Source organism: Eulemur rufifrons, chromosome 7 (assembly GCF_041146395.1).
Source record: "Eulemur rufifrons isolate Redbay chromosome 7, OSU_ERuf_1, whole genome shotgun sequence".
Classification (NCBI taxonomy): domain Eukaryota; kingdom Metazoa; phylum Chordata; class Mammalia; order Primates; family Lemuridae; genus Eulemur; species Eulemur rufifrons.
This window is the reverse complement of record NC_090989.1, coordinates 71521962-71538502: the sequence shown is the minus strand read 5'-3', so window position 1 is coordinate 71538502 and position 16541 is coordinate 71521962. Positions and strand designations below refer to the sequence as shown.

The 16541-nt window shown below is 36.8% G+C and overlaps 1 protein-coding gene across 1 annotated transcript in view; it reads right to left on the bottom strand.

The window, feature by feature from the left end:
- The window catches only part of ATP13A5 (ATPase 13A5), a 105848-nt gene that overhangs the window by 6307 nt on the left and 83000 nt on the right, over nucleotides 1-16541 (bottom strand). Inside the window, exons 26-27 of the mRNA XM_069472773.1 lie at nucleotides 9461-9635; nucleotides 4100-4302 (exon numbers count right to left, since the gene is read on the bottom strand). Of these exons, the coding sequence (XP_069328874.1) occupies nucleotides 4100-4302; nucleotides 9461-9635 (378 nt within the window). The remainder of the gene's footprint in view (nucleotides 1-4099; nucleotides 4303-9460; nucleotides 9636-16541) is intronic.

Below are 16541 nucleotides of genomic sequence, written 5' to 3'. Positions count from 1 at the left end.
AGGGTTAGTGAATATTCACACTTGTTTCCATAAAAAATTAAATCTGTATTTTTTCTATATCTTGTCATCATAAAATTGAGCTCTGTCAAGGCTGTTAAGAAGGGCAAAGATTTTTCTGTTATATCACAATAAACTTGCTTGTATATTTTAATAGTAGATCCAAGGACTTTTGACTTATAACCATGAGAGTATGTGATTTATTATAAGGTTGCATTTGTTAAAATATTTGTTTATAAAACTTTTTCATTTGAAATTATCAGTTACGTTTGGCATAAAGGTTTGAGTTTACTCACAAGCTTTAAGTCCGTATCATGTAACTAATCTACCTGTGATTCACTTCGTTTATATAAAAAGGACTTTGTAGCTACTACTAAAATTAAAGTTCTAGCCAACAAATATATTCTTCTTGTAAAATGCATTAATAATTTATAATCACTGTATCCAATTTATAAACACTGTATCAAAATTTGGAAACATTGTAAGAAATTTAGAAAGAAGTTTATAAGAAATTTAAAATTAGAGGAAGACCTTACCATACTCTCAAAACCTTAAACAAAACCGCTATTTAAAAAGTGAGGTGAGAACAGAGAGAATTTGAATAATATAACTGCTGAAACTGGTTTAATATAGCAAATGTACATTTCTAACTTAGGAAGAGAAACTAGACCTACTTTTCTAATATATATAACCTATTTAGAATATTAGAGTGTAGAATTTATGCTTTATGATGTACAAAACTTCAGTAATTTCTCCAAAGCAGAAATTTTAGAAGATAGATTGTCTGATCATGACAATAAAACTAGAAATTATTAGCCAAATTTAAATAAAATGTCACTTCCAATGTGCAAACAAAAAACACAGTTCTAAAAATCTGTTGGGTCAAAAGGAAAATCAAGCCTGTATTTGTGGACTACTGAGAAATATAATAGTAGGAGAATGAAAACAAAATCCTCTCCCTCTTAAAAATTAAAATCACTATTCTGAAAATTATTGGGTCAAAGAGAAAATTCATAATTAGAGACATAAGAAAATGTAAATAATGTAGCCAAAACTATAGTTATTGGCCTTGAATATCTTTCCAATTTCAGAAGAATGAAAGAAAATACATGAATTTTTCAATACAAACATCAAGAAAAGTCAAAGAAAGTAAGAAGATGGAAAAATGGAGAAAACAAAATTAATACATTAGAAAAAAAAAAAAAAACATGCTGACCGGGTGCAGTAGTTCACACCTGTAATCCTAGCACTCTGGGCTCAGGTGGGCAGATGGTTTGAGCTCAGAAGTTCAAGACCATCCTGAGCAAGAGCAAGACCCTGTCTCTACTAAAAAAAAAATACAGAAAGAAATTAGCTGGACAACTAAAAATATATAGAAAAAATCAGCCGGGCATGGTGGGACATGCCTGTAGTCCCAGCTACTCAGGAGGCTGAGGCAGTAGGATTGCTTGAGCCCACCAGTTTGATGTTGCTATGAGCTGGGCTGATGCCATGGCACTCTGAGCGAGTGAGTGAGTGAGTGAGACTCTGTCTCAAAAAAAAAAAAATGAAGAATTATTAAATCTGAGAGCTAGTTCATTAAAGAGAATTAGTAAAAATATATTTCTGATAATAATAAAATACAACACATATTTAGGTTGTGAATATATTAAGAATTACAAAAGACATTAAAAAATATAAGAAAATATCACCCAAAACTTGATGCTAAGACTTTATAATTTCAATGAAATACAATTATCTGGCAAAAAATATATCTTTTTAAAAATGTTTTACACACAAAATAAACTAACCCTTAAGTAATTCTTTCAAAAAAAGCATTCTAGTGGGTTCTTGCAAATGAACAAGGAATAGATGATTCCTTTGTATAAATTTTTCCAGAGGAAAGATAGTCATAGAGTTTCCAAGTCTAATATCCAAACCTAACAAAACATTACACAAAAAATTTCAGACTAATCCCACATGAAATGTAGACATAAAAGAGATAAAATTTAATTTGGATCTGTCAAGAATATGAAGATGATTTAATAATAAGTATATTAACATAATGCATTTTAGCAATAGTTCAAAGTAGGAAAAAGTATAATCATGTCAGTAGATAATAGAAAGCCATTTGATAAAATACATCTCTCATTCTTGATTTTTAAAAATACTCTATTAATTGGAAATAGAAGAGTATTTTCTTTTCATGATGTCTATTTTTGAACCACTGTTCAGTCACATTTACAAGTGAAAACTACTAGAAGTATTCTTACTAAGGAGCAGAACTATCTGCTGTTGCTTAACATTGACCTAGAAATTCTGGACTGTAAGCTAAAACAGAAAATAGAAATAAGCAATTTGACTATTGAAAAAGAAAATGAAACATTATTACTTGCAGATGATAATGATTGTTTTTCTAGAACACTTGAGACTCAAGGATTAATAGGAAAGTTAAAAAAAAGCATTCTGGGTAGAAAATAAATATAAATGACACTATATATTTCCCATGTATTAGTGATAACCAGTTAGAGAATATAATGGGGAAAAGTCATTCATAATATTGAGAAGATATGACATGTTCCTAAATGAAAAGACTAAGTTGTGTAAACATGTAAATTCTTCCCAAAGTATCAAAATCCCAAAGTAGACTTTTTAAAAGCCTGACAATTGATTATAGAGTTTATCTGGAAGAATGAACAGGAAAGAAAGAAAGCAATTTTGAAAAAGGAAGAGTAATGAGGATATACTAACCTTGCCACTTATTAGATAAAACTTATTGTAAAACTGTAATTTTTAAAGTATAGTGATAAATCAAGAACAGGCTCACATGCTAGAAATGGAAAAGTTAGTCTGGAAATAAATTAATTAAATATGTATAAATATATGAACTTACATAATATAAATTATATATAGAAATCCACAAATACATATACAAATATAGATATGATATAGGTGGTATTACATTCAGTTGGGAAATAAATGAATGAAATGAATATTAAATACTGAATAGTCAATAAAATCTGCTAGTAAAACTGGTTGACTAGTTGGATAAACTTTTTTGATCTCTACTTCAAACTATACACCAAAATTATTATAACATTAGATTTTAAAAGCATTAAAGAAAATTTAAAAACCAAATGTGGGTATACCTACATGATGAGTGCAATGTGCACTGTCTAGGGAATAGACACACTTGAAGCTCAGACTCCGGGGGATGGGGAGACATGAGCAATGTATATAACCTGAACTTTTGTACCCCCATAATGAGCTGAAATAAAAAAAAAATAAAAATAAACCAAATGTGATTATCTCTCCTATTTCATAATTAGGAAAAACCTTCTGTACACAAAGGCAATGGATAAAATCACACACACACACACACACACACACACATGCAAAATCTCATGCAAATACATGAGAAAAATAATAATTCAACAGAAAAAAATAAGATAAAAATGCAAACAGACAATTCACAGAAGATGAAATGGTTAATAACATGAAAATATGTTCATCCTCACTGCTGATCAAAGAAATGCAAATTAAAACCAAATGAGATACCATTTAAAATATCTTATCATATCTGCAAACTTTTATTTTTTAGTATAGTACCCCATGTACTGTTATGATGGAAACCTTCTTAAAAACTGCTGATAGGAGTTAAAATTGGCACAAACTTTTTAGAAGGCAACTTAAATTGTGTATACAAAGCCTTCACATCTTCACATGCTTTCACCAAAAAATTTACTTTGGTTATCCTAAGGAAATAAGAGACTAGGTTAAAGTGACTTATACAAGTATGTTTTTTCACAGCATTAGTTATAATACTTAAATACTGAAACAATTACATGATAAACATATATGATATGTATGTGTTAAAATGATTTTGTTGACTTGCAATAGGGTGGGACTCATGTGACTTTTGAATAATGTCTACACATATCTGCAAATGAGAAGGTTTCTACCCATGGGCTGTACCACCTACGACCATTACATTCAACAATCATTTTAGAGTAATGCAATTGTTTCCTCCCCAGCCCATCACTTCACCAGTGAGTTGCAACTCTAGGGTAAGTGAGAGAATGGGAAAATATTCATAAAGAAAAATTAAACTTCATATACTCACAGTTTGTATAGATGGGTTTTCGAAATGGCTTTCCCTTTGAAAAGACAAATGCTACAGTAATAAGGTTGATGGTAGTGATAGGCCACAGTGTGGTAGTCTCAAAACTTAAAATTGAACCAGGAATCAGAGTTGCATTTCCAGTCCAGTTTCTTTCCAAACTCACATTTATTGAGAGATTACTTTGGTTGGCCAGGAAGCACTCACTACAAAAGAATCAGCAGCATTATGGGACTTTTTATTCTATTTTTATCCATTAGGTGAAAAAAAAAGTTTAATCACTACCATGAGACTTTAGCTTTCAAACTGTTCCAGCCAGTAACTACCAAGACATATTTTGTTCACCTCTTGCAATGACAAAGCAGAAATAAAATGCATAGAAAGTCAAGATTGATCTTTGTCCAGCACTCCATTTAGAACAACTGATCTGTCTTGAAAGGGCTTGGATGAAAATTTTCTATGAAATTCCTTTCAATTCACGGAGTAAATGAACCATGTCAATTGTATGTGTGTGTGCATGCGTGTGTGCGTGTGTGTGTTATTTTCTCTTTTGTGGACTAATGAAAGCCTCCTAACCTGGGTCCTGAGTTTGAGTCCCTCCACTCCATTCTGCCCTCCTCACACAACCACAGAATCTTGTAAAGATCAAAACATGACAGTCTCTTGCTTACGAAGTGTCTATGGTTCTATAGCTGATAAATTAAGCTCAAATGTCTCCAACTAGCCTATCAGACCTTCACATCCTGTGCTCAGTCTACCTTTCTTTACTCTTCCCATGCTTCTTATACTCCAAACATATAGGATTATTTCCTGTTCCTCAAATATCACGATCCTCACACCTCCTGGGTTGGCCATGCTCTTGTCTTTAACTGAGATAACATTCATCTCTCCAACATCACTGTGTCTGAAACGTCTTTACCTTCACTGGCAAGTGGAACTAGTTCCCCTAGTCTTTCCTCTATTGATGCATTAGCTCATTGTTTTGCAATTTTTTGTTATATATTTTTATTTTCTGTGTCTTGGGTGTGATTTATTTGAATATAGAATTTTTACCTTGTGGTTTTGTTTTTGTTTTTGTTTTCTCAACTTTACAATAAATTTTTGGCACCTAGCACAGTGTGGTCACATAATATTTACTCAAAAAAATTTTGTTTAGGATACGGGCTTTCTCAGTCCTGACTGATTTATTTGCAATGTTCTTTTCTTTTTCAATAATCAAACTTACAATTTTTTTCCACCAGCTTTCTTTTTCAGCTTGAAACTTTTAAATTGCTATTATAACTGTTTAAAATAAGATTTGTTTTCCAACTGTGAATTCCAATGAAAGACTTAATTCTTATTATCCTGGGCTCCCCAGGGTCTAGAAATGTGCTTTTCACATATAGGTACACCTTGTTTTATTGCACTTCCTTTATTGTGCTTTGAAAATATTGTATTTTTTAAAAATGGAAGGTTTGGGGCAATCCTGCATCAAGCAAGTCTATTGGCACCATTTTTCCAACAGTATGTGCTTGCTTTGTGTCTCTGTGTCACATTTTGGCAATTTTTGCAGTATTTCAAACATTTTTATTTTTATTACATCTATTATGGTAATCTGTGATCAGTGATCTTTGATATTACTATTGTAACTGTTTTGGGGTGCCACAAACCACACCCATATAAGTATTCAAACTTAATTGATAAATGTTGTGTGTTCTGACTGCCCCACCGGCTGGCTATTCTCCCATCTCTGTCCCTCTCCTAATATCCTGGGACAAAACAATATTGATAATAACCCAATTAATAACTGCACAATGGCCTCTAAGTGTTCCAGTAAAAGGAAGAGTCACACATCACTCACTTTAAGTTAAAAGCTAAAAATGATTAAGCTTAGTGAAGAAGGCATGTCAAAAGCTGAGACAGGCCAAAAGCTAGGCCTCTTGCACCAAACAATTAGCCAAGTTGTGAATGCAAAGGAAAAGTTCTTGAAGGAAATTAAAAGTGCTACTCCAGTGAACACATGAATCCTAAGAAAGTGAAACAGCCTTATTGTTCATATAGATAAAGTTTGAATGGTCTAGATAGGAAAGTAAACAAGCCACAACATTCCCTTAAGCCAAAGCCTAATGCAGAGCAATGCCCTAACTCTCTTTAATTATATAAAGTCTAAGAGAGTTGAGAAAGCTACAGAAGAAAAGTTTGAAATTACTGTAGGTTGGTTCATGAGGTTGAATGAAAAAAGCTATCTGTATAACATAAAAATGCAAAGTGAAGCAACAAGTGTTAATGTGGAAACTACAGCAAGTGACCCAGAAGACCTAGCTAAAATAACTGATGAAGGTGACTACACAAAACAACAGGTTTTCAATTTCAACAAAACAGCCCTCTACTGGAAGAAGATGCTATCCGGGACTTTCATAGCTATAGAGGAGAAGTCAATGCCTGGCTTCAAAGAGCAAAGGACAGGTTGACTCTCTTATTAGGGGCTAATTCAACTTGTGACTTTAAGTTGAAGCCAATGTCATTTACCATTGCAAAAATCCTAGGGCCCTTAAAAATATGCTATATCTACTCTGCCTGTGCTCCATAAATGAAAGAACAAAGCTAGAGGACAGCACATCTGTTTACAGCATGGTTTACTGAATATTTTAAGCCCACCGTTGAGACCTGCTTCTCAGAGAAAAAAAAATTCCTTTCAAAATATTAGTGCTCACGGACAATGTATCTGGTCACCCAAAAGCTCTGATGGAGGTGTATTGGGAGATTAATGTTTTCATGCCTGCTAATACAACATCCATGCTGCAGCCCATGGATCAAAGTGTAATTTTGAGTTTTAAGTCTTATTATTTCAGCAATATATTTCATAAGGCTATACCTGTCATAGACAGTGATTCCTCTGTTAGATCTGGGCAAAGAAAATTGAAAACCTTCTGGGAAGGATTCAATGTTCTACACATAAAGAACATTCATGATTCAAAGGAGGAAGTCAAAACATCAACATTAACAGGAGTTTGGAAGAAGTTTATTCCAACCCTCATGGATAATAACTTTGAGAGGTTCAAAACTTTAGTGGAGGAAGGAACTTCAGGTCTGGTGGAAGGAGCAAGAAAACAAGAATTAACAGTGGAGCCTGAGCCAGGCATGGTGGCTCATGCCTATAATCCTAGCACTCTGGGAAGCCAAGGCAGGAGGATTGCTTGAGCTCAGGAGTTCGAGACCAGCTTGAGCAAGAGCATGACCCCATCTCTACTAAAAAAAATAGAGACACATGCCTGTAATCCCAGCTACTCAGGAGGCTGAGGCAAGATGATCACTTGAGCCCAGGAGTTTGAGGTTGCAGTAGGCTATGATGACGCCACTGCACTCTACCTGGGGTGACAGAATGAGACTCTGTCTCAAAAAAATAAAATAACATAAAGTAAAATAAAATAAGTGGATCCTGAAGATGTGACTGAATTTCTACAATCTCATAATAAAATTTTAACAAATTAGGAATTGCTTCTTATGGATGAGCAAGGATAGTGGTTTCTTGAGATGGTATCTGCTCCAGGTGAAGATACTGTGAACATCGTTGAAATGACAACAATGGATTTAGAATATAACATAAACCTGGTTGATAAAGCAGTGGCAGGGTTTGAGAGAACAGACTCTGTGTTTGGAAGTTGTATTGTTGGTAAAATGCATGTGATAAGCAGCATTGAGAAACCTATAGAGAAATCTCTCATGAAAGGGAGAGTCAATTGATGTGACAAACTTTCTTGTCTTCTTATTTTAAGAAATTGCCATGGTCACCTCAACCTTCAACAACTATCACTTTGATCAGTCAGCAGCTATCAGCATAAAGGCAAGACCCTCCACCAGCAAAAAGATCAGGACTCAAAAAAGGCTCAGATGATCATTGGCATTTTTTACCAATAAAGTATTTTTAATTCAGGTATGTACATTGTCCCTTTACACATAATGTCATTGCACACTTCATGCATGACAGTATAGTATAAACATAAACAAAATGTTTATGTTTTGTTTGAGAAAGCACAAAAATTCATGTGACTTGCTTTATTGCAATATTCACTTTATTGTGGTAGTCTGGAACAGAACCCGCAATATCTCTGAGGTATGCCTGGGTAGATATCCAGTTAATGTTTGCTAAATAAATTAATGAAACAAACAAGCAGTAGTCACAAAGCATTCTCACACAAAGAGGAGCAGACAGACTAGATGGCCTGAATTGTAGAGTTTAAAACTAAATTGTAACTAGTTCAATACATTTACATTGTGGATAAGAAAGTGGAGGGCTAGTATGGCATAGCTAGCTTGAGATAGAGGGAGGATTTTCCAGAGTTCCTGATTTCCTATCCACCCCTCTGTGGGGTACCCCATATTGTCTCCTAGGTTCAGTCAAACCTTGACATCTCCGAGTATATGCATTCCAATGTTGGGAAAAATATGGTTCTGAAACTAAATGGGATTCTATACTGCCAGTAATATTATAATTGCTGAATTTTGGATCTAAATGATAATCTTAGACATCATTTGATAGTTTTCAATCTGTGTTTCACTAATTTCTGGTGCTCTGGTGCCCTTAGGATCACAGTGGCCTAAGGGGCAATTTTCAAATGCCCTATTTTAAAAAGATCAGCTTTTTTCTTGCTTTTTCTTTTGTGGGCAGTGAGGCTTTGTCAAAAAATAAATAAAGTTTGTGCATCCATGCTATAGTCCACCTCAAAAAGATTAACGCCCAGGGAGGCCAAGAAACTTGTCCTGAGTCTAGTGCTCCAAGTTAATCAAAACAATGATACCATCAATTAACATTTTAATTTTAACATTCATTTGAAAAAAACAATATAATTTAAGCAAAGCTCTCTTTTATGTCTGTATCGGGGGCCAGCAAACTACAGTCCATAGGCCAAATCCAACTCAACACCTCTTTCTATAAATAATGTTGCATTAGAACACAGCCACACCCACTTGTTTACATATCGTCTATGGCTGCTTATATGCTACAACAGCAGAGTTGACTAATTACAACAGAGATCATCTAGCCCACAAAGCCTATTTACTATCTAGCCCTCTACAGGAAATGTTTACCAACTCTTGGTCTATAGGATATCCAAACTACCAGGGAATGAATACATTCATTCTGTCAACCAGCTGTCAGATGGATACATTAATAACCAATGTGACAGACCTCTCCCCATCCACTCCCTGGGGGGCTTACCCCAGCACTCCACCTATTAACTGTGCTTTTTCCTATCATTTGTGTTTTGCAGTGTAGAGACACATTTTGTTAATTAAAGTTTTAGGACATATGTTCAAACCCAGTTGGACAATGTCATTGGATACTGATAGCACTTTTAGAAAGCAAAACTAAGAAAATGAACTTACCTGTATTTGTAGACCTCACAGTACCAGGGCTGCTGCTTCACGTAGAGAAATGCAAAGATCTGCACGATGCAGGAGAAACAGGAATTCAAAAAGACTGAGAGCAACAAAGGGGGAGAAAGGAGCTGTCCTGCTGGTCTATAAGGAGCCAGCTTTGGGTAGGCATGAGTTGAACTCACTGAAAAACAAATGAATTTTTTCCTGTTAAAATTTATTGTTGAGAATTAAAGACATAGATGCATATCATCTTGAATCTTGCATTGGGATTCAGGTTCAGCAAACATGAATTGAAGGTTTACCACCTAGATAAGCACATTGCTAGTTGCTATCCGATTCTACCAGTCTTTGCTTCTTACGTGCTTTGGTTTCAGCTTCAGAAATGAAAACTAATGGGTTAAAAAGTTCTGTAATTAATACATTTACCATGTCACATGGTGCAAATATTTTCTCTATATGCAGAACTGACAAGAATGGTGTGTAAAACAGGAAGATGGCCTTCCACATGGGATAATCAGTACTAATATTATCTGTCAGTGATGGTGGGAAAGTGGAAAGTTAGAATGAAGAGAATAAGGAGGCATCTAACCAGACTAATCTTCATATGCTGAATATTTTTTTAAAAAGCACTCACTCTATTATTGATTAAGCCAGCATTTTCTGAGCACTTCTATGTGTCAGGCACTGTGATAGATACCAGAGGTGTGTTAAGTTCCTTCCAGGATATGTGTGTGCATGGAAGACTGCTAGTGCATATTACATTTAGTTAGGGAAAAGAACTCATAAATTTAAAAATCTTGCTTCTAGATGAGAGTGTTAAAATACATTGTATTTTTGATCCCAGGATTTTTTTTAAGGTTAAGGGTTTGGCAACAGGCAGAAATTTAAAAGAACAACTATTAAAAAAAAGATGTCTGCATCCTTCTTAGAAGCTGCATATTCTAACAAGATGATGAAAATGAAATGTACTTTACTTCTCAGGGAGAGCAGGAAGGAAGCATGGGGAGGTCAGGAATTAGAAATATCACATTTAAATATTGACATCATAGTCATGTTTCAGTTCTTGTCTTCATATCAGTCACCTCTTTCCTTTCCACAGCTTATCAAAGGTTTCTTTGATGTATGTAAGGAAGAAAGTACGGTGTGTATGCTTAAGTTTGTGTGCATACATATATGGGCAGGGTGGTGGGATACGGGTGTCCGATTTGGGATAATGAAACTCTAAATTCAATGTGTGTTCTGGGTTAATCACGTAAACTCTAGTTCTTCATTTTCTCATGTTAAAATGAGTATGTTAGAATGTCTAAATGGTACTCAAAGGCCCTTTCACTTTGTTTATTCTAAAGCTCTATGATGAAGACTTTATGTTTACCATTCCAATTGAAGTTTTTGTGGCAGGGCACTGGGCTAGAGGCTGTACGGTATGCAGAGGAGAAGGACATCTCACCTGCCCTCAAAGAATTTGAAGTTTAGAGAAAGATACAGATAGATTGCGTAATGAAGAATTTGGGTGTCCTTTGATCCCAGTTCCTGGGATGTATCCTCTAAATCTTTGAAATTTCCTAACTGATAGGAGTATCTTTCTTATCCATGGTGAGTCTTGATAGTTTTTGCTAACAAGATGACTGATGGTGGGTCTGAAGGGAGTTTGTTTTAACAAGATGACTCAGGAAGGGGGCTGGCCATGTCAAAAAGACCAACCATGTGATTAAAGGGCTAGGGCCTCAAGCCACATGATATCATCCTGACCTCCAGAGAGCGGGAAGAGCTAGAGATCAAGTTCAACATCATGGCCAATGATTCAATCAATCATGCCTACATAAAGAAACCTCAATAAAAACTCCAGATACTGAAGCTCAGTTGAGCTTCCCTGGTTGGTAGTACTGTGCATATTGTCACTCATCTGTGTGCCAGGAGAGTGAGGTGTCCTGACTCCACAGGGAAAGGACAACAGAAGTATCATGCTTGCAACCCCTCACAGACCTTGCCCTATGTGTCTCTCCCTTTGGCTTGTTCTGATTTGTGTCTTTTTGCTAAAATAAAACTGTAATCATTAAGTACAGCACTTTCTTGAGTTCTGTGAGTTGTTTTAGAAAATTGTTGAACCTGAGAGGGTAATGGGACCACCCCCAAATTTGTAGCCAACTAGTTAGAAGTACAGGTGGTATGGACACCCCCAAACTTGGGGCTGGTATCTGAAGTGAGGGCATTCTTGTGGAGGCTGTACCCTTCACCTGTAAAGTTTAGCCTAACTCTGGGTAGCTGGTGTCAGAAGCCATTGCTTGGGTACACAAAGAGAGACACACAACACGGACAGTGATAAATGCTGAAGAGAGACCCAAAGAGATTGTCCTTTCGTGTCACCGAAGGCAGAGACTGCAGTGCTTGGAGTAGTCTCTGTATTCTAGTATCCAAAGTAGAAGATAGCCATAGAGTTATTATAATAAAGAGCTTGTTGGGTAGTAGAGAGAGGTGTAATCACACCTCTGTGCATCTGGCTTCTACCTCGTTGGTCTTCTCTCTCTCGTGCCCATTGTAGTTTCTGGGCTTTCTTTCACACAGTCACTGTGGTAGATTGAATTATTGGCCTCATAGTGGTAGAGTGTACTTTACCACTTCTTAATTTTGGGCTTCACTGTGTGACTTTCTCTGTCCAAAGAGATGTTAACAGAGACTTTGAGCATGGTTGCACCACTGGCCTTGCTCTCTGGCTCTGCTCTCTGTCACCCACAATGAGAATATACCCAGTTTATCCATTTAACCCGGCTCCAGAATGAAAAACATAGAACAGACCTGAATCAAATCCAAAGCCTGAACCAAGATCAACTGATCTACATCATAAAGCAGATTGGCTCAGCTGAACCCACCTAGATCAGCTGAATGACAGTCAACCTGCAGACCCATGAATGGGGAGAATGACTGCTTGGTGGTATAAGCCACTGAGTTTGGGGTCTGGGTTGTGACGTAGCATTATTATGGAAATAGCTGATTGATACAGGGTCATTACACAGAATATTTTAACTTTTTCCACATTAAAGACTCCTAATACTTCTGACAGGGAATCTGTATACCTGACTATAAATGAAAATAAAAATAATGACTACCATTTCAGGACACCTATTAGGTTCCTGAGGCTGTGTTAAGTGTTTTATAAATTTTATTTTTATTTTCTTAAAAAGCAATGCAAAACAGGTAAATTTTACATGTGAAGAAACAGATTCAGAGAAGTAGAGTCCCTTGCTTGAAGACCCACAGTTAGCAAGTGACAGAGTGGTGATGTAAACTCAAGTCTGTCTGATTGTAAAGCCCCATGTTCTCTGCTCTTAAGCATATTGAAGTATGAGGCCACCCTTAAATTAAAAGAATAAAATGAAGAATTCTGAAATACAAGCTTGGAAAGTAATACTGTTTATCAGCAGCCAGAAAAACTTTTCTGAATTTTCCAGGTTTCCTTAAAATGATGATGATATATGCTATTAGATTGCATGCATAGGAATGCAAACTTCCGAAGTGTTATATTTTATTTAAAATTAATCATTCCCCCTTCTGAGTTCCCACTGCACATTATTCATATAGTTGCTATAGTGTAGGGTGTCTTGCATTAAATCTAGTTGTTTACACAACTCAGCAGACTGTGAGCTCCCTGAGAGAAGAAACCCTGTTTCATTCCACTTTCTGGCTCTTACTAAATCCAGCACAGGCCCACTGCATGGGAGAACTTCACAGTTTCAAATTCTATTCTCAAAGTATAGTTTTTAATTATTTGGCATATGTGGATATCATGTAATTGTGTTTCTCCTGAGTAACTGGTTTTTATATCATGATCATTGCAAACCAGGTAAGTCAAATTTCAGAAGGCTCATGAGCCCACATAAGCCACATACAAAATTTGAGTGTGCATCATGAAATTTTTAAGGTGAAAAGATCTATATATTTCATCAGATTCTTCAAGGGACCAAGATCCAGAAAAGGTTAGGAATCACTGAAACACTGATAGGATGTATGAGATGTATTTTTATAATCAATGAACCCCTCCTACATCTCCTTCTCTGGATATGTCCTCTCCCAGATGCTGGAGTAGCTGGCTACATGGAGCTGAATTACATGTGCCCACCTTCATCTGCAGAAATGACTGGCCTTGAAGTGGGCATCTAACCCAAGTTAGGTCAATAAGTTTCTCTCTAGAAGATTTGCAATGGGACAATGAGAGGCTGGGCTCATTAACTACGGGAAGACAAGTGGATAGGTTATGGAGACTCAGTCCTGGTGTCACCTTTTGGAGTCATTTTCAAGGTGAATGAGTAGAAGAAGTCAGATGAAAACAGTAAGAATGGAGAGAAGAAGAAAGAGACCAGATAGCCACTTGGAAATGGAGTGATCTCCAGTTTTTTTTTTTTAAATATTTAAACTTTTATTGTGAGACAATTGTAGATTCACATGCAAAAGAAATAATACGTGGAGATCCCCTGTACTCTTTACTCATTTTCCCCCATGGTGACATCTTGTAAAATATAATATAGTACAATATCAAAGCAGGATGCTGATATTGATATAGTCAGGATACTGACCATTTCCGTCACCACAAGGACCCCCCAGCTTGCCCGGTTACAGCCACACTCAAGTGTTCTAGCCCTCCTCGGACCAGGATTTTCAGAGTTTCCGTTTCTTGGGTTTTTTTTAGAATTATATTTTTAAACACCCCTGTCCTCTATTTTCTTGATCTAATATAATTTGAGTAGATCTCGTTGAAAAAGATAGAGATGTGGCTAGAATAAATTTCCTTCAAGTTGGCTGCTACACAGGTTGGAATCAAATTGGACTTCAAGACATGCACTTTCCTAGTTGAATTCACTCCTGATTTCATCTTATTTTTCTTTTTGATTTTATCTTTAGTGCATGATATTGTCTTATTAGCTGCCTTCATATGTTGCCTTAAAACCTCCTGGGAACAAGGCAGGGTGTGTATAGATAAGTAAATAAATTAAATATGTGATGGCATTATCTCTTCCTAGTACTAATTCAGAATTAAAACTGAAAACCTTTACCTGGGAACTGTATGAAGCCTTGACGAGAGTACTGATTCTCCTTGACTTACAGTGGGGTTACTTTCCGATAAACCCATTGTAAGCTGAAAATATTGTGGGACAAAACTACATTTAATACTGTATACCTAACATACTGATCATCCTAGCTTAGCTTCGCCTACCTTAAACGTGCTCAGGCACGTACATTAGCTACAGTTGGGCAAAATCATCTGGCAACACAGTACACTGTGGAGTATCTGTTGTTTACCCTCTTGATCACATGGCTGACTGGGAGCTGCAGCTCACTGCCACTGCCCAACATCCCGAGAGAGTATCATACTGCTTTATACTGAATGCGTATCACTTTCACACCATTGTAAAGTCAAAAATCATAAGTCAAGACATCGTAAGTCGGGGACATCGGTAATTTTACATTGTCCAACTGTCAATGACTCCTAAGTGCTGCAGATGAATGTCCACAATTCCCAGACTGGCAGTCAAGATTCTCTGTGATTCTCTGTGATTCAAGTTTTATCTCCCACTGTTTCTTTTCACACACCCTACAGCGTGATCAAATTAAAAACTCATGCACCATACTTATCAGCTTTTTCTTGCTCATGCTGCTTCCTTCTACTTGAGATACCTTTCTTGTAGCAAAAGATGTTTGAAATCTATCCATCCCTCCTGTTTTGATGTGAATGCTACTCCTTTCATGCAGCCATTCCTAGTATCTTTCTCTTTTCTCCGTTGCTATCTCCTACCTAACCCAAGATTATCAGACACAAACTCTTCTTTCTCCGAACTCCCAAAGCGTCTGCTGTTTTCTGCCACTCACTACTTTCAACTTGCATCTCATTCATTCATGTATATGAATCCTCTGACTAAACTCTGAACTTGAGCAATCAGCCTTTTCCTGCCCCAGGCACCTATGTGGCTAACACACAGTAAAAGATGAACCCTTATGTAAGAGAATGTTGCATGGGGCTTTCCCTGTTGTCTGGAGAATTTTACTGATCCTCATATTTGAGGACAATGTAGGGTAAGTGTCAATTTATTGTAAAGAGAGATGATAGTCATATTTCTACAGTACCTAGCAAGAAAGAGCCATGCTGGTTATTCAATTATAAGCATGCCCTTCTCCCACTACCTATGTACAGTCTTCAAGAGATTCTTTAAAGGGAATTGTTAAGAGCACATAAACTGTGTTCTTCTCAGCATCACTACAACCCAATGAGAGGAAGTCATAAGCACCATGCTGGGAGAGACTAGAGGCGGTGCTGAGAGGGGACATTAGCCTTGCTCACTCCTCCTCTCCTGTAATAGCAGAGGGAAGAGGGGGCAAGCTTCTCATCTGCTCTCTGATAGGTCAAGTAGAAGCCATGGAAATTAGCCAGGCCAGAGTTATCCTGGAAGGAATCTGCCCAATGGGGCAGCTGCTGGAGCTAGAGGGCCCACCCGTAGAAGGCTCTGTGGTATGTTCCACCAGGAGGCAGCTGCAGAAAGGAATTCTGTGGGGTCAGCAGGAGAGAGCATCACCATGTTAGGGTGCCCTCCTGTCCAGGTCAATCTATATGAAGCTCTCAAGAACTCACTGCTGAGCCTCATGCACATTGCTTGAGTGTAGATGCCTGCCTTGCTAGAGGACATTTGACAGGATGGAACAACAATAGCCCCATGTATGGCACTCTCACCCACTGTGTGCTCCAAGCCATAGGCCAGGCTTGATCTAGGGGAAGAAAAGCTTTGAACTGGATGAAAACATGAAATGTTAATTTATAACACATGGTCTTTTCACATCTAAAGATGAGATCACTTTAATATCTGGAATTTACTGGAAAATTATATGCCTGTGGGATGACTGAGCTTGCAGGAAAGGGAAAACAACAGGGTGTTTGAAAGCACAGGGTAAAAAACAAACAAAAATAGCTGTTTCCTGCCTCTATTCTTCCCTTCGCCAATCTCCCCTGAGTTCAGCTCATTTACTGAACGAGCTACAGTTTGTTGAATAATAATTGGATAAACTGCTGACATTTCAATAGAACATTATGCTTCTGGTTTATCAC